At 49.2% G+C, this 23,184-nt stretch overlaps 1 protein-coding gene across 1 annotated transcript in view; it reads left to right on the top strand.

Moving 5' to 3' along the window:
* The window catches only part of TEAD4 (TEA domain transcription factor 4), a gene marked incomplete at its 5' end in the record, with an annotated part of 79,833 nt that overhangs the window by 13,732 nt on the left and 42,917 nt on the right, over positions 1-23,184 (top strand). The window contains one exon of the mRNA XM_084765296.1: positions 20,638-20,892. Within this exon, the coding sequence (XP_084621422.1) occupies positions 20,638-20,892 (255 nt within the window). The remainder of the gene's footprint in view (positions 1-20,637; positions 20,893-23,184) is intronic.

Consider the following 23,184-nt stretch of genomic DNA (forward strand, 5'->3'; position numbering starts at 1 on the left):
ACTGTATTTAAATCTGCCATACTGTTTTCCAGTATGCACCATTTTGCATTTTCACTTAGCAACATGTGTGTTCCACACTCATTACTCATGGCTTGGTGTGTCAGGGTGTTGCTGATATTTATTCAGTGTGTGTGTGTGTATGTGTGTGTTTGTGTGCTGCTTGTGTGTCTGGAGCCCACTGGGCCCAGAAGCTGCCCAAGATTCTCTGAGACTGGAGTTACAGGTGCTTGTGAGCCACCTTGTGGGCGCCGGGGACAGAACCTGGGTCCTCTGCAAGAGCAGCCAGTGTGATTAACTGCTGAGCTATAAGCTGGGCGTGGTGGCGAACGCCTTTAAGCCCAGCACTTGAGAGGCAGAGGCAGGTGGATCACTGAGTTCGAAGCCAGCCTGGTCTAAAGAGCAAGTCTAAGACAGCCAAGGCTACACAGAGAGACCCTATCTCGAAAAACAAATAAACAGAAAAAAAAACCCTCCAATTTTTGACCGTCTTTTCTCTTGTTTTGAGCCCTCTTTAATAATCTACTTCCAGGCCCTTTGCCAGTTATATTCTTTTTGTTTTGCTTTTTTTCCCCCGCCCAGTCAGGGTCTCTCTATAGCCTTGGCTGTCCTTGAAGGAGATCTGTAGACCAGGCTGGTCTGGAACCCAACAGAAATCTGCCTGCCTCTGCCTCCCGAGTGCTGGGATCAAAGGCTTGCGCCACCACAGCCAGGCTTGTTTTTGTTTTGAGGCAAGGTCTAAGTAGCTCTAGTTGTCCTTGAACTCTTACATAGACTGGGCTGGCCTTGAACTAACAGCAATTTTGGTTCAGCTTCCCAGGAGCTAGGATTACATGTGTGAGCCACTACTTAAAGAAAAAGATCTCCAAAGGAAGGTGATTGGTGTGAGGCATTATGTGTTTTGTTTTGTTTTTCGAGACAGGCTCTCTCCATGTTAGCCTTGGCTGTCCTGGACTCACTTTGTAGACCACACTGGCCTCGAACTCACAGCGATCCACCTGCCTCTGCCTCCCGAGTGCTGGGATTAAAGGTGTGCGCCACCACGCCTGGTGGTATGAGGGATTCTGAAAGCAACATGTACATGACCTCTCCTTAAGGGCAAAAGTAGGTCTATGAAGAAGAGCTAGAACAGTGCTCCATGAAGCTCCAGGCCTAGCACCTGCCCTAGAGCTCACCTCAGAGCTCAGGCTCAAGCAGACGTCCATCCTCTCTGACTTGTCAGTGGTACCTGATCTTTCATGAACGGTGGTCAGGGCTAGGCTGTCTCCACCCAGGAAAACACAAGAACTGTTGCCCCAGCCTGCACCTCAGCCATTTACACAGCCTTGTTTCCAAACAGAATGACCATGTGTTCTGGAATGGGAGGTGGGGTGACTGGCAAGGCCTTCTCGGGTGCTGGGTGTGTAGCTGAGGCAGAGGCGCATTTTCTGGGTCAGGGTGGTTCCTCTGCTTTGGTGACCTCAGTCTAGAATGTCTCTTGTCTTCAATTGTTATCTCAGTGGCTCTGAGACATTTCTGTGGAAAATGACAGAGGCTGTGTGGATGCTGTCTTCTAGAGTTGGGCCTGCCCGCTTGCCTTCCTGTGTGCTGGGAGATTGGCCCTGTCTGCATGGTAGAAACACTTCTCTTCTCAGAGAGCATAAAGACCTTGACCTTAGTGAGGGCATCAGAACTCCTAGTGTCAGGTCCTGGATGGGCAAAAGTAACCCTGTATATCTGTAGAGTGGTTGAGGGTCAGTCCAGCCCTAAGGCTGGGGAAATACACCTTTGGATGTGCTGTATCTGCCCCAGGGGACTGGCACCTGGTGAGATTCCATGGTCAGCCCCCAGGGTCTGTCTGGCAAAAGTGAGAGCTGCCTTCTCCTGTGGGTGAGAACTGAACTTTTCTGGGGCAGTTTTTTTTTGTTCGAGACAGGGTTTCTCTGTTGAGCCGTGGCTGTCTAGGACACTTGCTTTCCATCTGCCTGCCTCTGCCTCCCGAGTAAGGGATTAAAGGCATGTGCCACCACCGCCTGGCTTTAAAATTAAGTGTGTGTGTGTGTGTGTGTGTGTGTGTGTGTGTGTGTGTGTGTGTGTAAGAGAGAATGCCAAAGCACACATGTGGATGGAGCCAACAACTTTCAGGAGTTCCCTTCTCTTTTTCCACTATGTTAATCCTGGAGACTGAACTCAAATTGTCAGGCTTGGTGGCAGGTGCTTTTACCCACTGAACCATCTCTCTGGCCCTAAATGGACCCCCCCCCCCCCTTCATGGTTGAGCTGTGGTTGGCCTGGAACACTCTCTTGACCAGGCTGGCCTCAAACTCACAGAGATCTACTTGCTTCTGTGTCTCCTGAGTGCTGGGATTAAAGGTGTGTGCACCACCACGCCCATTAACTAGATTTAAAAATAGAAGTTTGCGGGGTCTGGGGAGATGGCTCAGTGGTTAAATTGTGTGTTCAGAGAACCTGAGTTTATTTCCCACCCTGCCCCCTGTCAGGCAGCTCACAATCCCCTCTTAATTCCAGCTCCAGGGCATCTGACACCCACTGAGGGCACCTGCATCCATGTGTGCGGGAGTGCACTTTTTTTTCCCCGAGACAGGGTTTCTCTGTGTATGTAGCCTTGGCTGACCTGGACTACTTTATGAAATCTTAAATATGTATCCATTTGGAGTTTATAGAAGAATCCAGGAGAAACCACAGAGTTCCTAGATTTATACCTCCTTCCCCCAGTTTCTTTGACTAGTAATATCTCAAGTCAGTGTGGTGTCTGTTTTATAATTGAGCTGGTGTTGCCTGTAGTTCCCAGAAGGGCTCACTGTGGGCCCTGGTACCCGCATAACAGCATGTACTAGCCAAGGCAGTATTGTGCAGGATAACTCCACGGCCTTAAAAATCCTTTTCATCTTTTCTTCCAACCCCAGATAACCTCTGACCTCTCTCTTTGCTTTTTTCTTTTTCTTTTTCTCTCACTGTTTCTGTGTGGTGGCTGCCAGAAAAAAAGAATGTCATGTGTCCTGCTCTATCCCGCCTCACTTTATTCCCTTGAGACAGAATCTTTCTGAGCCTGGTGTTAGGCTGGTGGCCAGCAAGCCCTAAAGGTTTCCCCTCCCCTCCTGCATGGGAGGTGCAAGTGTGTGGCCACATATGTGTGCTGGGTTCCAAAACCTGGGTTCTCGTGTTTGCCCAGCAGGTGTTGTCACTTACAGAGCCATATCTCTAGCACCCCACCCCCCGTCCTTTCTAGAAGGAGAGTTGAGATCAGACTTGCTTTTTCAGACTCTTCTTCCACTTCGCGTTATGAACGCCTTTTCATGGCTTGATAGCAAATCCCTCTTTTCATCGCTGAATACTATTCCACTGTCTTGACCTTTTCTTTTTGCAAATGGGGCCACTGGAGCTCAAAGGGGGCAAGTGTCAGCTTCCAGAGACCCAGCAGTCTCCAGGAAACCTGAGCTTGACTCTTAATTCTTTTTCCTTCCGTAACCTGCTCGCAGGGGCGTAAAACCATGTTTCGTCATCACGGCTTCATTCCCTGCTCCAGGGGGAGGGGGCCAGACCGAGAGAGGGAGGGGTGGAGGGGTGTGGAAGCCAGTCGCTGTGACCCACTTCCTGGAGGTGTTAGGGACAGGTCTGCAGACCCCCACGGCTCAGCTGGTTGGAAAGGCTAGCATGGGGGTCAGGCTCCCCAGCTTCCGGAAGAGCAGAGGGATGCTGAGCTGAGCAGGGTGACCTCACCCAGCCTCACTCAGGCTGAGCCCCAGCCCCTCAGTTTCTTAGGACTCTTGTTGCTCACATGTGAGGCTCCTCCCCTGATTTCCTTCCCCAGGTGCCTCCCCACCCACTTACTTATCTCCCTTTCTGTCCTCCTGATTCACACACACAGCCTCCCCCTCCCTGGTCCCTCCTCCCCGCATCGATGCTGTAACCTCAAAGGCAACAGCCCGCATGTTCCCTCCCCACCAAGGTTCTGAGGTATTCGCATTTGTTTATTTATTGGCTTGTTTGTTTTAGAGACCTGGGTCTCATCTGAGTAGCTGGAACTACCAGCAGGCCAGCACACCCAGCTGGGGTGTCAACTGAATTCTCATCACTTGGGGCCTGGTTAGTTTGTAAGGTTCAGAGACGTCCTGTAAGAGCTGAGTCTCTGCCCAGTGGCTCCTCTACCCTGGCCAGGCTCTTTTTGTCCCAGCGTATCTTTCCTCCCAAGCTCACTCCTGCTCCTGAAATTCCATCTTGTGAAGAGCAAGGTGTGGTCATTGTCCTGCATGTCAGTGGGCACTGGGTACACACAGCCAGGTAAGCACTCTACCACTGAGCAATACCCTAGGCTGGGAAAGTATGTTTGTCTCTGTTTTAGCCTTGGCTAGCCTCGGAACTCACAGCGATCCACCTGCCTCTGCCTCCCGAGTGCTGGGATTAAAGGTGTGTGCCACCACACCCACCTTGTTTTGTCTTGTTTGACACATAGTCCCATACTGTAGCCCAGTGGTCTTGACTTTGGGGCATGCTTCCGGCCTCAGTCCGCAGAGTGCTGGGATGACAGGCAAAAGTCACTACATCTGGCTGCAGATTTTGATGCTAAGGTCAAACTCGGTGTGTGGCGGACACTAGGCAAGCAGACATTCAAGGAGCTGAGCAGCCACATAGCTGGCACGAACTCTGGAAGCTTCTTTAAGTATACTAGATTCTAATTGAAGGCAGCATGAAAGCCAAGTAAGTGTTCAGCAGTAACTTTAGGCCCAGGGACACCTAGGTTTGGCTTGATCCTATCTCTGCATTGCTGGGATGGAGACCAGCTTCTTGAAAGGCGGATGCTAATCCACCAATCCACAGCCCAGACACTCTCTCTCTCTCTCTCTCTCTCTCTCTCTCTCTCTCTCTCTCTCTCTCTCTCTCTCAGGTCCCCTTCCCATCTCCAACAAGCCAGCCTGATCTTTTTTTTTTTTTTTTAAATTTTAATCTCTGTACATTAGTGTGAAAGTGTCAGGTCTTGGAGTTACAGACAGTTGTGAGCTGCCATGTGGGTGCTGGGAATTGAACCCAGGTCTTTTGGAAGAGCAGGTAGTGCTCTTAACCACCGAGCCATCTCTCCAGCCCCAGCCTGATCTTTTGAAAGTCATACTGGGGTTAGTTTTTTTCTGGCTGAGTTGCTGGCCCGGCCCAGGCCAGTCCACTTTTGTGGAGTGTTTTCTTAACCCCACTCCTCCTCCTTCCTCTGTTCTCCAGGAACCCGTCCACCCCCGACTGACAGGAAACGTTCTTGTTTGGTCAATTTCATTTCCAACTACAAACAGGCGACGTTTCTTTGTCATTTGTACTTTGCACCAGGTCCGCTGAAGTGCCTTCTCCTCTGTCACATCTTTTTTTTTCTTCCAGTCTCTTCTTTTTTCTTCCTTTTTCTTCAGGGTCTCACTGTGTAACCCTTTCCGACTTTGAACATGCTATGTAGACCAGGCTGGCCTTGAACTCATAGCTACCCTGCCTCTGCCTTCTGGGATTAAAGGTATGTGCCACCTTGTCTGGCTTTTAGTGACTTTTAAATGCTCAGGAATAGAGAGATGTGGAGGTACAGGTCTGTGATGGCAGCACCAGAGTGTGAGGACCGAGGCAAAAACATCATAGGTTTGAAGCCAGCCTGGACTATATATCACAAAACCGTGTCTCAAACAAACAGTTCTTATGGTAAAATATAACAGGCCAGGCCTGGTGGTGCAGCTCTGTAATTCAGAGAACCGGGGTCTGGAGGATCACAAGTTCAATGCTTTCCTGGGATTTATAATGAATTTGAGGTCAGCAGGAGCCTATCTCACGCTGGATGTGGTGGCACTCGCCTTTAATCCCAGCACTTGGGAGGCAGAGGCTGGATCTCCATGAGTTTGAGGCCATCCTGGTCTACAAAGTGACTCCAGGACAGCCAGAGAAACCCTCTCTCTCAAAAAAAAAAAAAAAAGCCTTTCTCACAAGAGAAAAGGAGGATTGGGGATGTAACACTGGCCCAACGTGTATGAGGCGCTGGGTTTGATCCCCAGTACCTCAATTAGTCAAGCAAATATACTCACGTAAAATGACTTTCATAGTTCTCCCCTCACCCCTTTCTTTTGAGATATTGTGAAATCCAAGATGGACTAGAACTCGAAGTGTGGCTCAGGTCAGGCTGGCTAAGAGCTCTTAGGGCATTTTGCTGCCTTGGGCTCTTCTTGGGGACCAGTTTGAGAGAGTGTGTGTCTCACTGTGTAGACAAAGGCACCTTGAACTCACTGAGATCTGCCTTCTGAGCCCTGGGCTAAAGGCGTGTGCAATCGCAGGTGTGCTTGAGTACATGGGAGTGGCTCAGGCTGAGTTTCATAGGCTGGCCTGCAACTTGCAATGCTCCTGCCTCAGTCCCCTAAGCACTGGGATTGCTGGAATATATGTCTGTGCCCCAAGCTTGTGCCATACCTCCTGGAGGCCAGAAGAGGATGTCAGATCCCCGGGAAGTGGAGCGACAGATGGTTGTGAACCTCCAAGTGGGTGCTGGGAACCAAGCCTGGCTTCTCTGCAACAGCAACGTCTGTTCTTTACCGCTGAGCCGCCTCGACAGCCTGTCATCATAACTCCTTTTATGTCTGCAGTTTTATGGCCTTACGCATATTCACAACTTGTACAATCATCACCATCGTCCGTTTCCACAACTTTTTCATCCCCACAGAATCTCTGAACCAAAAAAAATAACCACTGGTTTCCCTCCTCCCAGCTCTTTTACTTTCTGCCTCTGAATTTGACTGTTGTGAGTACTTCTTGTAAGTGGCCAAGAGGTGGGTGGGGCAAATTTCTGTGCCCGGCTTATTCTACTAAGTAGAATCTGTTCACAGGGCATCCATGCTGGGCATGTATCAGAACTGTATTCCTTTTTCTGACCGGATACTATCCCATCCTGTGGACAAGCCATATTTTGTTTATTCATCTGCTCATGGACACTTGAGCTGTTTCCACCTTTGGAGTATTCTGGAATCTTCCTGCAGGTAGCTCACCTAGCACACTGGCTGTGAGATGACCCTCCCAACACCATCATGTACATTTATATACATGTTATTCTTGCTGGGTACAGCCAAATCTTCTGCCTTTGTTTGTTCTTTGAGACAAGGCCTCATGACTTGGTCCAGGCTGGTCGTAAACTTGGTGTCTTTCTTCCTTGGCTTCCTGGGGACTGAGATTACAGGCTTGTATTACCACACCCAGCTGGTCCACTGGTTTTTTTTTTTCATGGTAATTATGCCCTATAAAGGCACCGAATTAACAAACACCGAACCATTACTCACAGGAGAAACACTGGGTTGCATTCATACAAGCCTCTGGTCACAAGATTTTTGTCAGCCAATTAATTTATAGGCTTGTTTTGTGGGTGCTTCTGTCCCAAGACACCTTGCTTAATATATATTGTTGATTCACTGACCGTGGGCCCACAGCAGCACCAGAACTGATGCTTGCGGGAAGCTCGGCTAGCTCACGTGTTTTCTCCCTCAGGCACATTCCAGCCTCCCTGAGTTTAGGAACAGACAGTTCCTTGCTTGGGGCTGTTCAATTTGCCTTTGGTAAGAACCACTTATGCTGTATCAAGACGAGGGTTAATTGGTGTGACACCGTGTGTGTGGCAGCTCAGCCAGGAAAACGTAAAAATACATAGAAACAGTGAAGAAAAATAAGCTTATAGAAGATAGAATGTTAGTGTGTGTGCACATATATACATATATGTACACACACACAACTGTTTATTCATTTGTGTTTTTTCATTGATTTAGAGACTAGGCCTCACTATATCCTTGCCAGCTTGAAACTTGATTATGTAAACTAGGCTGGCCTCAATCTTTTTTGTTTTTTTTTGAGACAGGGTCTCTCCATGTTAGCCTTGGCTGTCTTGGACTTGCTTTGTAGACCAGGCTGGCCTCGAACTCACAGTCATCTGACTCCCTTCGGAGTGCTGGGATTAAAGGCATGCACCACCACGCCCGGCCTGGCCTCAATCTTGCAGTTCGGCCTGCCTTTGTTTCCAAGTGCTAGAGTTCCAGGTGTGCACCGCTGGGCCTGGTGGTGGAATGTAAATGTTTTGTGTTTTACAGAGAATATTTCCTCTCTGTGTGTGCATAGTAGCTTTTATTGTCCTAATTCATAGCTTGTTTGCTTTCTACATAAGTAATGGCTTCTTGCAAATAATTTGCCTGTTTTCTGTCAGTTAACAAAGATTAACTACAGTCTGAATTTTTCTTCATTCAACTCAGCTAGTCGGTTGAAATATTCATCTAAATAACAACTCTGTGTGTGTGTGTGTGTGTGTGTGTAATGTAGAGGTCAGGGGACAACTTGGCAGGAGTAGGTTTTCTCCCTCTGCCACATTGGGCATTGGGGTCTCAGGGGATTGAACTCAGGTCGTTATGCTTGGTGACAATCACTTTTACCTGCTTAGCTCTCTCACTGGCTGTGGGTCCACTTTGAATAGTACAGTCAGTGGGGCATGGTGGCTCATGCTTGCAACCCTGCCATGAAGGAGGCTGAGGCAGGAATAGTGTGAATTCATGGCCATAGAATATACGGTTTAAAACATATAGGAGGCTATGTATGGGTTGTGGAGATGTCACGCCATTCTATACGAGACACATGACCTTCAGAAAGTTTGGCATCCTCCGCTTGAAATCAACCCCTGGGGGGTACCAGGATCCACAGATGCTCAGGTCCTTCTGTTAACACTCCCTGGTGATGTTTGAAAGCACTGATATTACTAAAGACTGTGATTTAGTGAACTGATTACACTTGATCTTTTTGGATGGTTCTGGATCTTCCTTCCACCTTGTATATGTCTGATGAAGGGCACTGCAGGCAGGACGGTCTCACTTGGCTTTGTCACCAGTGCCTGCCATGTAGTATATGCTCACACCCTTTACTTATTTATTTATTTATTTATTTATTTATTTATTTATTTATACAAGGTCTCCATATAGTATAGTCTGTGCTGGCCTTGAACTCCCCATGCAGCCCACGATGACCTTTAATGCCCGATTCTCCCACCTCTCAGTGCTCCTTCCTCACACAATTCTGAATAAGCCAGTGGGAAGCAATGGGCACTGCAGCTAGGAAGAGAGAGGCTTCCCTGGCCCTCTCTGGCTGGGACCCGCCCTCTTCCTTGCTGGGAGTCTATTCCCTTATAGCCACTGAGCGGCACCTAGGCTGTGCTCACTGTAAGCAGAAAGCCCAGGCTCAGATGTCCTAGTCCCAACCTCAGCCAGTTCTGTGGTCACTGATGGTCACTTCCCCTCCAAGGGTCTCAATCTCCTCACCTCATTCCAGAAAACTCCAGGTCCATCCGGCATGTCTGTTTCTTTCTCATGCAAACCTTGGGGAGTAGCAGAACCCTTGCTGATGTCCACATGAAAAAAACCATAGCTCTCATCTTAAAGGGATTAAGAGGGTTTATTCTGGAGCCATTATGAGCACCCACAGCCCAGGGACACAGATTTATTAGGTGACTGCAAATTCCATGGGAAGCAGTTTCACAGAATGAAGAAAACCGTTAAGCCAAGGCAGATTTGAAATGCATTGGTAGGTACATCACAGAGGCAGGTGCAATGAGGTTGGGGGAGCTAAGGCCTAAGATGCTATGTGATGACACTCTTAGCCCTCAGCCTGGCAGATGCTAGTGTTCTGTTAATAGCTTCTAAGAGGTTTCCAGCACTTGGGAGGCAGGGGCAGGCTCATGGATCTCTGAGTTCAAGGACAGCCTGGTCTACAGATTGAGTTTCAGGACAGCCGGGACTACACAGAGAAGCCCTGTCTCGAAAAACTGGGGGGGACCATTTCTATTTATTATCACGGAGTGTTAGTTTAGACACAGAGTGAGGCAAAGAATGGCTGTTCCAGAAGGCTAAAACTAGGCCAAAATAAAGGTTATTACCTTCTGGACCTACAAAATTCCGGTCTCTCCACTAATAAAATCCCAGTCAGTCCATCAGTCTCTGCAGACTCAGAAAGTCCTTCCAGGAGTTTTTGCTCCCAGCCAGACGTAACTTCTTTTCAGGAATTTTTGTTCACACCAAGAAAGACTAGGAAAGCTCACTGGTACAGAAGGACTTGCTGCCACCTTAGCTGGCCACCCTCCTGCTAGGGTCAGACCATGTCCCCTTCTACTGGTCATGAAAGAGAAGCTTGGTCACTTGCTGTGGGGAAGAGCCGCTGAGCCCACAGCTGAGCCAGCCACTCACTGTGAGACTTGTGCACAGCATCGCCCCCTGAGGTGTCTCAGTTTCTGAAATGGGCGGGGCCCAACTAGCTTAGAGGGGTATCTGGGGTGAGGGAAGACATAGTCTAGTGTGTGGTCCAGGCCTTGGCACAGACTGGGTCTGGGAAGTTGCTCCCTGTAGTGTCAGTTAGTATTAAGGTCATTTACTCTCAGGGCAGAACTGTGTTGCTTGGCGGCGGGTATCTTAGGCATCTTCTTCAGACACTCAGTTCTGCAGGCTTCTCTGCCTTGTGTATCAGGAACAGGACCACGGGAGCGCTGCCAGCCCCCTCCCTGGCCCTCTACTCCTGAGGCGTGACAAAAGGTGGCAGGCGGAGGCAGTGCCCACCAAAGCCACGGAAGTATGTTATGTGAGCTACAAGCTGGAGGCGGGACCAAGGGCCTGAGCCTGTGAGTCACCTTGGCTCCTCCCACTGTCTTTCACGGTAATCTGATTTACCAGAATAGTTAGGAGGTGCAGGCAGGACCTGAGCAGGGAAGGATTGTGATTCAGAGGGGAGGAGGAAGAGACCTGGGCTGTGGAGAAGAGGTGTTGGGTCTGACACAAGCCCGAGGTTGTCTCTCTTCTCCTCTTCCCTCCTTCCTTAAAGGGATGGGTTGATCCTAGAGCCTTGTGTGTGCCAGGTTCCAGGCAGGCACACTACCAGCACGTTTGGGCTTTTTGGTATTTTATTTTGAGATTGGGTCTTACACTGTGGCCTAAGCTGCCCTTGAACCTGTGACAGCCCTCCTGTCTCAGCTTCTTGCTGAGGTTACCGATCTGCATCACTCTGCTGATTAATTTTTAGATGGATTTGAGACAAGGCCTCACTCTGTATCTGGCTGGTCTGAAACTCACTCTAGCTCCAGGCTGCCTTTGAACTTGTGATCTTCCTGCTTCTGCCTGCCGAGTGCTGGAATTTCAGGTGTGGGTCACCATGCATTGCCTCACTTTCTTTCTTTCTTTTACTTTCTTTTTTTTTTTTTTTTAAAGACAGGGTTTCTCCGTAGCCTTGGCTGTACTGGAAGTCTCTCTGTAGACCAGACTGGCCTTGAACTCATAGAGATCAGCTTGCCTCTGCCTCCCAAGAGCTATTACAGGTGTGCACCACCACTGCCTGGTTATTTTTTGAATACATTTTTCAAATACATAATTTTTTTGTTTGTTTGTTTGTTTTTCGAGACAGGATTTCTTTGTGTATCCTTGGCTGTCCTGGACTCACTTTGTAGACCAGGCTGGCCTTGAACTCACAGCGATCCACCTCCCTCTGCCTCCCGAGTGCTGGGATTAAAGGCGTGCGCCACCACTGCCCGGCTCAAATATATAATTTTATTTTATGTTCATTGGTGTTTTTTCCTACATATGTGAGGGAGCCAGAAGCCTTGGAACTGTAGTTACAGACAGGTGTGAGCTGCCACGTGGGTGCTAGCAATGGAACTTGGGTCCTCTGGAAGAGCGGCCAGTGTTCTCAACCACTGAGCCATCTCTCCAGCCCTTTCTTTCTCTTTGGAGGTAAGCTCAGACTAGTGAAGGCTCAAAGCCTCTTCCTCGAATGTTTCCAGGCCCATCTTGTATTTTTGCTTCCGTTTTTGGACTGTGATATAGAGTCTTTCTGGTAAGAATAGTCAGAGCTGGGTAATAGTCAGGTGCCAGTGGTACTAGATGGGGCCAGGCCTGTCCCAAATAGTGCCTCTCTGATCTCAGCTGGACTAGACTAGGGCAGAGCAACTGGGGTTTAGATTTGCTGTTTCTTGGCTTGGTCATCAAACCATGCAAGGAGTTCTGCCAGCCTAGAGGAGGATTCCTGTACTGTGATAAGACAGGAGGGGACAGTTTGTACCCCAGCCTGCCTGTCCCCAGCGGTGAATTGCTGCAGCCACTCTGCCTTAGCTTAGGGTGGATCTCCCAGAAGGAAACCACAGGGTTTCTTTCCCCTCCTAGCGTCAGTCAGTCACTGGTCCGTCAGTCTCTGCAAGGCAGCAGGCTGTTCCCTAGAACAGGCGCAGGGTGTCAAAGCCCACAGGCAATGAGGATTGAGATGTGGCTGGACCTTTGACCTACACTTCCAAATCTCTTCAAGTCAGTGGCTGGAGAGGAGAGCCCGAGGCGGGAATCCTGTCTGTCACGGTGCTCTGAGTGGCCAGGCTCTTTCCTCATTTCTGCGTGACACCAGGCTTGTCTTGTAAACATTCTGAGTTTCAATTTCTATCACGTCCTGTTTGGATTGGAGTCTGTGGGCGTTGGTTATAGATGACATATTGACATCCCGTGGGTTAGTTGTCACAGACGGTCCCCGGCGGACAAAGGTCAGCGTGTGATTTTTCTGGTTTACAGTGATGCGGAAATGGTACACATTCAGTAGAAATTGTTCCTTAAAACTTAAATTTTGCTGTTTTCCCTGGCTAGTAAGAAACCAACCGTATGTTTCTGTCATGTGGGACAGTGGTAAGCCCGTGTCCAGCCAGTCACGCAGTCGTAGTGTTGCCAGCATTGCCTAAATCCAGGTATTGGATATATTTCATTAGATATACAAAGCCATACTGTGAACGTATGTAGGTAGTGTTCAGAGGTGCAGGCCTTTAATGCCAGCATTGGGCATCAGCGGTAGGAAGATCTCTATGGTGTAAAGGCCAGCCTGGTCTACACAGAGAGTTCTAGGCTAGTTAGGTAGTTCAAGGTGACTCCCTACAACCCTGTCTCAAAAAAGAAAAACAACAAAACAAACCCAGTTTCATGTTAGTGCTTTAACTTCAAAACAAAACAAAACAAAAACCCAAATCCCACTGAGGGCCTGGAGAGGTGGCTCAGCGGTTAAGAGCACTGGCTGCTCTTGCAGAGGACCGGGGTTCGGTTCCCCACACCCACGTGGCAGGCAGCTCACAGCCACCTGTTTCTCTAGTTCTGAGGATCTAGCATCCTCTTCTGACCTTTGCAGGCACGGAGCACACATGTGCACATACACACATGCAGGCACAGCACTCATACACATAAAATAAAATCTGGGAAAAAAAGTTTAATTTCAATAACTATTGGGGAAATAGAAAAAAAAATGGCTTTGAGAGTCCAGCACACCCAAATCAGAATGGCTATCATAAAGTCAGATAACTTCTGGGTGGTGGTGGTAGAGGTGGTGGTGGTAGAACACACTTTTAATCCCAGCTCAGGAGAGGCAGAGGCAGGTGGATCTCTATGGGTTCCAGGCCAGCCTGGTCTACATAGTGAATTCTAGGACAGCCAGGGCTACCCAGAGAAACCCTGTCTGGAAAAACAAAAACAGCATCTATAGATGCTGGTGAGGTTGTGGGAAAAGGGAACTGGTCTTCACTGTTGGTAGAAGTGTAGATTGGTACAGTCACTATAGAAATCAGTATGAAGGCTACGCAAATGGTCTCAAAGTGACAATCCTCCTGCCCGAGCCCCCAGAATGCTGAGAGACAGGCACACGTCACATTAGGATATTATTAACTGACTAGTACGTTTACCAGAATGTATCCCATTGTATGTGGGAGAACATCTGTGTTGTGAAATAACAGCGTTATTTGTCCTGGACTAAAGAAAGGGAGTCCTTGGCAGAGTCAGCTCATTAACGGTAATGCTGACTGCCTAAGTTCCTAGCACCGAGCCAGGAGGAGGGCAGACACTGATGTCTGAGTGATAACCATCTTCTCCAGTTCGGGAACAGACAAGCACAAGGGAGATCACAGGCTGTAGGCACTGTATGCTGACTGTGTGCTTTGGGGGCTGGGGGAGTGAGGTGGGGCTGAGAGATCGCTATGGTCCTGTGGGAGATAACCAGCAAGGGCTTGGCTGGCAAATGCTCTACCACAGAGCTACAACCCCAGCCCCTGGCAATCTGGTCTGGTTGCTTTCTCAGTCAAATGGTCCTCCCTCTACCCACACCCTGCCCCTCAGCGGTGGCTTCTCTGTGTGTAACCTGCGGATTCTCATTCTTTCTCTTCTGTTTTCTAGGAGGGCCTGTGTACGAGGAGGGTGTGTGTGTGTGTGTGTGTGTGTGTGTGTGTGTGTGTGTGTGTGTGTGTGTCTGAACCTTAGAAAGATCCTAAATCAATCCCAGTTCCAGATTCTTCCAAAAATTCCTCCTCGGTGGCCAGCACCTGTGGCCCTTGGGGTGGAGTGGCATGTTCTTTGGGCCTGGTTGTCCTTTGCAGGACATCTGGTGTCTTTTGGGTGGGGCAGAGATGGAGCTAGAAGCCTCCCGGCCAGGGCCTGAGAGCCAAGTCAAGGATTATTTTTATTTCTTTGACCATAGCACATGGTCTGGATGGCATTGGCATCTGTTTCCCACTCTACCTCTCCCCTGGCAACCCCTGGAGGGTCACTTGAGGGAGGAGCAGGAGGAGTGGGGACCAGCTCTGGGCTGGCCTGGACTTAGCCCCTTCTTCTGGCCACAGGGAAGGCTTGCGTGGGCAGTTTGCCTAATGTAAGGGTGGGAGCAGTCAGCCACTCAGAACTGGGGACCAGGAGTACCACAGCCACACAGGGCCAGGGCCGGCTTCACTGTGGCAATGAATCCCATGTCCTAGGGCCTTGCTTGACCCGCTGGCCCACTTTCTCTGGGACAGACCCAATCTTGGGAACATGGAGTGCAGGGCCTCAGAAAACCTCTCCCACAGGGGCAGTCTGGCACAAACGGTCTCTCGTTCTCTCAGGCCTGTTCTTCTGGGCAATGTTGAGAAGGAGAAGGGCTGAGTGACTACCTCCTGTGGCAGGGTGGGGTCACGTAAGATGGTGTAGGGCTAGATGGCTCCAGAAGAAAACAAGACCAACCCCCAAACGGATGGGGCCTCATGCATTAGAAGGTTAATTAATCACTGTCATCAGATATTAATCTTCATCATTAGGGCTTAAGCTGTGTGCACCTGCCAGGCCTGCTTAAGGTTTCAGAGCTTACACTCCAGGCTCAGAGCTTAAGAACAATGGCCGGTCACACACACACACACACACACACACACACACACACACACACACACACACACAGGAACAATGGTCACTAAATGCCCCATCCAGAGTGCTGACTGGTAGACTGCATCTCCACCTCCCCTTGATGGGGTTGGAGGGACATGACACCTAAGGCCTTGTGCTTGTAATTGCCAGACCTCTCACACTGAGTTAACCCTTTAACTCCCTAACCATGCTGCGGGCCTATTGACCACTGTGGGAGCATCATCCTTCTCTGACTATTTCTAGGGGGTACTTGGAGAGATGTGGGGTCCAGGTGTAGAGCATGTGCCAAACACACGCCAGCAGAGAAAGAAGGAACTCAGGTCCCAGGGTTTTATGGGCAAGGTCCAGGGCGACGATGTGATTCAGACAAAGTCACTGTCTGCTGTAGGAAGGGAACCTTCTCTGCTCTCCTAGTTCTCACACAGACGGTGCCACTTTACAACCGGAAGCCAGAAGGAAGGAACGGAGCCAGCTAGCATGTCAGAGAGCTTAAGAGTCATTTTTGGCTGTATAATCTCAGAATCTGCTTGCTAAAGATTTTGTCAAAAACCCTTGTAGAAGTTTTTAAAATCATAAAATTTGTGTTTTGTTATTTTTCTCACAAATTAAACATCTTTTGGTCTTGTTGTGTAGCGTTGGCTGGCTTGGAACTCCCTATGGTTTTTAACTCAGAGATCTACCCTCCTCTGCCCCCCTCCCCCACACTCCCCCACCACACCCATTCCCAATCCCCTCAACCCCCGCCCCACCCCAGTGTACCACCACTGCCTGGCTTTGGGTAGTGTCTGAAGTGCTGAAAGTGAGCGCCCTTGATCTTATCCTTAACTTAAAAGGTATTGCTTCCACTGTTTCAGCAAGCGTTGCATTCTTTTTTTGGGGGGGGGGGAAGGGGGGGGCAAAGGTTTGATTTTTTTTTTTCCTTCCCAAGACAGGGTTTCCCTGTGTAGCCTTGTCTGTGCTGGACTCACTTTGTAGACCAGGCTGATCTCGAACTTACAGCAGTCCGCCTGCCTCTGCCTCCTGAGTGCTAAGCGTCCTGTTCTTTTAAGCTTTCAAAAGATGTCTTTCTCAGATTGAAGAAATCATCTCTTATCACTTTTTATCATTTATTTATTAAACAGTTACTATTGTGGAAAGGTCTCAGGTTTTATGCATACTGTAAATTTGTGTTCTCCCCCCCCCCCCTCTCTCTCTCTCTCTCTGTTTCTTTTTCTTTTAGTGCTGGTGATGGCTCTCAGATGCACACATGCTAGGCCGCAGCTTTGCCCCCTCGCATGTTTCTGCATTAGCTGTTGGTCCTCCAGTTTCTAGTTTCTGCCAGAGACTTTGCTCAGCCTTTGTGTATTATCTTCTCTGTCCATTTCATGTTTGAATTTTTCTTTTTTCTTTTATTTGTTTACTTGTTTGTTTTTTGAGGTAGGGTTTCTCTGTGTAACAGCTCTGGCTGTCCTGGAACTCACTGTGTAGACCAAGGCTGTCCTGGAACTCACAGAGATCCACCTGCCTCTGCCTCCCAAGTGCTGGGATTAAAGGCGTGCACCACCACTGCCCAGCTCCAAAAATTAAAAAGAAATTTATTTTATGTGCATTGGTGTTTTGCTTGCATGTATGTGTGAGGGTGTCCGATCTTAGAGTTACAGACAGTTGTGAGCTGCCATGTGGGTGCTGAGAATTGAACCTAGGTCCTTTGGCAGAGCAGTTCAGTGCTCCTAACCACTGAGCCATCTCTCCAGACCTCATGTTTGTGTTTTTCATTATACTTCCTCTATTCCTATCTTAGTTTCTACCGCTGTGATAAAGACTACGAACAAAGCTGGGTGGTGGTGGCGTACGCCTTTAATCCCAGCTCTTGGGAGGCAGAGGCAGGTAGGTGGGTCTCTGTGAGTTCAAGGACAGCCAGAGCTGTTACACAGAGAAACCCTGTCTTGAAAAACAAAAACAAACAAACAAACAAAAAAACCCAAAAACCAAAAAACAACCCACAAACAAAAGCAACTTGGAGAAGAAACAGCATCAGCTTACAGTTTTAATTCATCATTGAAGGAAGTCAGGGCAGGGACTCCAGGCAGAACCTTGAGGCAGGAGCTGATGCAGAGGCCATAAAGAGGGCTACTTAACCAGCTTGCTCTGCCTGCTTTCTTTATTTTTTCTTTTTAGGTTTTTCAAGTCAAGGTTTCTCTGTATAGCCTTGGTTGTCCTGGACTTGCTTTGTAGATCAGGCTGGCCTCGAGCTCACAGCGATCTTCCTGCCTCTGCCTCCTGACAGCTGGGATTAAAGGCGTGCGCCACCGCCACCTGGCTCCGCTTGCTTGCTTATATACTCCAGGACCACCTGCCCAGGGATGGCACTACCCACAGTGGGGTGGGCCTTCCCACATCAAACATTAATGAAGAAAATTCCACACAGCCGCGTGTACAGGCAGCTCTGAAGGACTCACTCTCAGTTGAGGCTCTGTCTTCCCAGATGGCCCTAGTTTGTGTCAAATTGATAAAAAACCTAACCAGCACAGTTTCCTTTTCTTTTTTTAAACACTTATTTTGCTTTTAATTATGTGTAGTTGTGTGTGTCTGTGTAGGAGAGTGTAGGTATCCACATAGGTCAGAGATGTTGGATCTCCTGGAGACGCAGTTACAAGCTATTGTGAGCATCTGGTGTGGGGTCGCTGGGAACTGCACTGGGGTTCTTTGTAAGAGCAGCGTGTGCTTTTATGTGTACGGGTGTTTGGTCTGAGTGTGTGTCTGCACCCCGGGAGTACCTAGTGCCTGTACAGCCCCAAAGAAGACATCAGCCAGGTATGGTAATCCTCGGGGAAGTAGAGGCCGGTGGATCTCTGTGAGTTTGAGGCCAGCCTAGTATACAGAGTGAGTTCCAGGACAGCCAGGGCTGCCTGTTTTGAAAACACCCCCCCACACACAAAAGGCATCAGATTGTACATTTTTGTTAGCTCCATATGGGTGCTGGGATTCAAACCCAGGTCTTCTGGAAGTGCTACCAGTGCTCTTAGTATGAGCCATCTTTTCTTTTAATGATTTATTTTTATTGATTATTTATATATGCGATTCTCTCTCTCTCTCTCTCTCTCTCTCTCTCTCTCTCTCTCTCTCTCTCTCTCTGTGTGTGTGTGTGTGTGTGTGTGTGCGAGCGCAGGTAGATTTATGCCATGGATGCATGTGAAGATCAGAGAACTTTTTGCCTCCTGTCTCATTGTATGTGTGCTGGGACCACAGGCGTTTACTGCAGCATCCAGCTTTTGAGGGATAAAGCTCAGGCCCTCTGGCTCCTGCAGCGTGTTTGGGGGGCTCCTGCAGCGTGTGCTTTTTATCCACTTAACCATCTCCCTGTGCTGAGTCTCAATCTCTTGGTCCCTGTGTACTTACACCAGGCAACATAGTGCCTGAGCCTGGGGGGTGGGGGGTGGGGCGGATTCTCCTGTCTCTTCCGCTTGTCTCTAGTGGAGGCGCTGGGATTATGGGCACGGCCACATCATTCGACACCTGCCTCTAGGCATCCAACCTCAGGTACTCACACTCACAGCAAATGCTTTACCCACTGAACCATGGCTTAGAGTTCCGAGTGGTGGCTACTTTTTGCAACAGTTTGGAGATACATTTTCTTCAGTCTTTTAGTATTACTGGTGAAACCCATTGTTACTTTAATACTTATTTCTGGGCTGGTGGGTCAGCTCATGGCTATAGCATCTTCTGGATGTGCAAGCAGGCCTGGGTTCTGTTCCCACACAGTGGGCTCTAGTAAAAAAAAAAAAACAAAAAACTGCCCTTCTTCATCCTTGATGCTTTTAAGGTTTGTTTGGGGTATTGTTTTATTTATTAAGTTCTCAACTGTGAGCCTTGGGTGGTTGGCGGCCTACGCCTTTAATCCCAGCACTCAAGAGGCAGAGGCAGGAGGATCATTGTGATTTCAAGGTCAGCCTGGTCTACATGGTGAGTCCAGGACAGCCAAGGCTACACAGAGAAACCCTGTCTCAAAAAATAAAAGAAAAAGAAAGCATCGCGGGGTGGGGGTGGGGGTGGGCAAAACAAAAAAGAAAGCGTCCCAGCACTTGAGAGGCAGAGGCAGGTGGATTGATGTGAGTTCGAGGCTAGTCTGGTCTACAAAGTGAGTCCAGGACAGCAACGCTACGCAGAGAAACCCTGTCTCGAGAAAACAAACAAACAAACAAGGCAAAGGTAACAACGAAGAAGCAACTGGCAGGGAAATTTCCTCTGTTAATGAAAGATCCGCCTACCTCTGCCTCCCAAGTGCTGGGATTAAAGGTGTGCACACCACGCCCGGCTGCTTTCTTTTTCTATATCTTCCCGTCCTGTAATTATTTCTTGTGCTCCTAGGGATTGAGCCCATGTCTGGCACTGAGCTATGGCAGCCTGCCATCTTTTTCCAGGCCACTGGCCCTAGATAGGAAGTATGTTTCACACGATTGCACAACAACCTGATCTTCGTATCTGGAAGATAACAGCCCCCCCCCCCCATTTCTCCCTTCCCAACCCCTGGCAACATCTATTGTGCCTCATTTCTAGGAATCTAAATTAGCTTCTATGTGTAATACACATACTGTCTTTTTCTTCTATGACTGGCTTGTTCCACTTAATGTAGTGTCATCAACGCTTATCCACGTTACAGCATGTGACAGGGTTACTCTTTAGTGCTAATAGTGGTCCGTTGTATATACCCATCCCGAATTCTGTGTTTGTGTAGGGATGTATGCAGGGCCCCCTCCAGTTTTCTGCTGTTGTCAACAGTGCTGCTGTGAACACTGGTGACTCTTAGGAGCTCCTGCTTTCAAGTCTTTTGAATATATACCAAGAAGCAGGGTTGGTGGATCACATTGATGATGATGATGATGATGATGATTGTTATTATTGTTATTGGTGGTGCTGAATCGAGAACTCTCAGGTATGCTCAGCAAAGCCTCTATCACTGGGCCCCATCCCTTAGCCCTCATTTTAATTTTGAGGATTTTGCATACTGTTTGCATGGTATTTGCCCTTTTGCACCTACCCCATAATGTTTAAGATCCTTTTGCCCAGAGTTCATTTGGTGTCTCTACGCCTTTGTCTCCTACTTCCCTGACTTGTGTGTGTTCTTAGATGTACAATCAGGGGTGTTTGTTTGTTTGAAAAGAGGGTTTCTTTGTGTGCTCCTACCTGTCCTGGAGCTAGCTTTGCAGACCAGGCTGGCCTCAAACTCAGATATTTTCCAGAGAGCTGGGAGTAAAGGCTTGCATCTGGCTCAGCCAGAGGCGTCTTTGGTGCTCATTGGACAGTTTGGAAGCTTGGTTTGCTGAGGGAAAACAACCTGTCTAAGCCTCCCTGACTCCTGAACCCCCCCCCCCCAGATGTTTCACTCTGTGCCCCAAGTGGGTGTCCTGCGTCCTGCAGCATGCATGGTCGTTCCTCTTACTGTGCCTTGTTTTGGCTCTGACAGGTCCAACGGGTGCTCCTCCAAGCCGAGCCTTGGAGGGCAAGGCCGGCACCATTACCTCCAACGAGTGGAGCTCTCCGGACTCCCCTGAGGGGAGCAGCATCTCTGGGGGGAGCCAGGCACTGGATAAGCCCATCGACAATGATGCAGAGGGCGTGTGGAGCCCCGATATCGAGCAAAGCTTTCAGGAGGCACTGGCCATTTACCCACCCTGCGGCCGCCGCAAAATCATTCTGTCGGACGAAGGCAAGATGTACGGTAAGAGACTGTCTGGGCTGGACAGAAGCTGGATGGATGGTAGTTCCTCAGGAATAGACACGATAACCTTGGGGTCCCCCCCCCCCAAATGACCCCTTGTGGCTACTACTAGGTGCATAGGGCTCTCTCTTCTGTCCTGGGTTCCAAGCATCTTAGCAAGAGAAGCTAAAAGCCGGGCTGTGGTGGCGCACACTTGGGAGGCAGAGGCAGGTGGATCTCTGAGTTTAATCCTCAGTACCACAAAAAGAAGGGAAAGGAAAAACAAGGGGGTTCATCTGAGATACGGACCCCCCTGCCCCCCCCCCATCCCCCTTCATGCATCTAGCACAGGTAAGCATCGTAAGTGCCGGGCATGGGTGACCCATGTTGCGGAGTGGGGAAGTGAACACACAGCTAACTCTCCTCTAAGGCAGGCTGTGAGGGCTGCACCTTCCTTCAGAGAAGACGCCTCCCTCACCCCCGCCCCATGCCCTTCAGCTTCTTGAGTGACTAAGGTGTGGAACACCACCGTTAGCAGCCACACAGGAAGGACCAGCATTCTATATGAGTCTATATGGCTTTTGGAGGAGAGGATTCTGGGAAAGTAAAAACAGACCCAAACAGAACAGCTGCTGGGTCAGGATTAGGTCATGCTTCCGCTCTCACCGGAACCCCCTCCCCCACGGCCCTGTGCTTGAAACAGTATGTTGGGGGGTGGGGGGGGCAGACCCAAAGGTCTAAGAAGGCCTCTGCAACTGGTGAAAGTAGAAGAGCAGAGGGTTCGCAGGCCAGCTGCCACCCCTTGCCCCCCTGGGTTTCCATTCATGAGTGTCTCTTCCCAGTCCATCCAGCACAGGTGCTTTTTCAGCTGTTGGAGGGCCACTGTGTGGGAGGACTGAGTGTCTTAGTGATTGTCACCTTAGTTTACACACGCACATAGGGTGATTGACAAGTTCCCACAAGCCAGCTGGCTGAGAACAACAGAAATGAGTTGGGAGTAGCTTGGCGGGAGGTCATGATCTTGGTATGAAGACAGTATGCAGAAAGAACATGCAGGCAAAACAAAAAAAAAAATTAAAAACCCATTTAATATATTTTTATGTGTCTGTGTGTATGCCTGAGTGTGTATGTCTGTGTATCACACGTGTGCAATGCCTGATAGGTCAGAAAGAGCATCATGTCCCCTGGAACTGGAGTTACCAATGGTTGTGAGCTGCCATGTGGGTGCTGGAAACCAAACCCGGGTCCTCTGCAAGAACAGTAAGGGCTCTTAACCACCGAGCCATCTCTCCAGCCTTCTTCTTACTCCTCTAACAAAACAATTAGTCGTTGGGTTTAGGGTATGCCTTCGCCCAAAATGATCTCAGCTATTGCAGCCACAAAAACCGTTGGTCACGTGTTGGGCTGTGGTGTACGTGTTGGGCTGTGGTGTGTGTGCGGGGCTGTGGTGTATGTGTGGGGCTGTGGTGTGTGTGCGGGGCTGTGGTGTGGTTCAGCGGTGGAGTGCTGGCCCAGCATACATTAGTTCTCCAGTGTCACACACTATGAAGTGAGCAGGCGCTGAAGTTACAAGTGTCAGTTGTAGGGGAGTTCGTCTTCAGCGTTCCTCAGCTGACTAAACTGAAATCCAGTCCCAGCTCTGGGGGCAATAGGGCTCTGCCAGCCCCTCTATTTTTTACATATAGTCTTCCCCATGAGACCAAAACAATGCCTGCCTTTCCTTTTTGCTCCTTGGCAAAGTAAGATCCTTTCACATCGGACCCCCAGCCCTGCTTCCCGGACACCAGTTAAAACTTCTCCTCTTTCCCTTTGCACCCCTCAGTTCCCAGAGTCTCTCAAATGCTGCTAGGTGCCCTCCCCCCTTACCACTCTTGCTCTGATGACCTCTTGGTCTAACAGTTGCTCCCCTCGGGGGAGCTCCCTAGAAAGCTGACCAATGGAAGGGTTTTCCACGGGGTATCCTCCCATAGCTGCCCCAGGACCATGGGCTCTTTGTTGGGGAGCAAGGTAGATGGTGATCATGTGAGGGTGGGAAAGGGCAGGAGGTATTCCGGAGGCCTGGGGATTGCTCGGCTTGACTAGTTCTGTCAGCACCCTGGTCAGGAAGTCAGAGTACACTGAGTATACTGAGAAGGAATTACTGTGTAAAGAAGCAGATGAAGTGCAGGAAAAGGGAACTGAGACGGTCCTGGGGTGAAGCCAGAATGTGTACAATGCATATACTAAGCCAGCATGGTGACTGTCTTAGGGGGTCTATTCCTGTGATGAAACACTATGACCAAAAGCAAGTTGGAGAGGAAAGGGTTTGTTTGT

This window comes from Acomys minous, assembly GCF_964271855.1.
Source record: "Acomys minous genome assembly, chromosome: 17".
Classification (NCBI taxonomy): Eukaryota; Metazoa; Chordata; class Mammalia; order Rodentia; family Muridae; genus Acomys; species Acomys minous.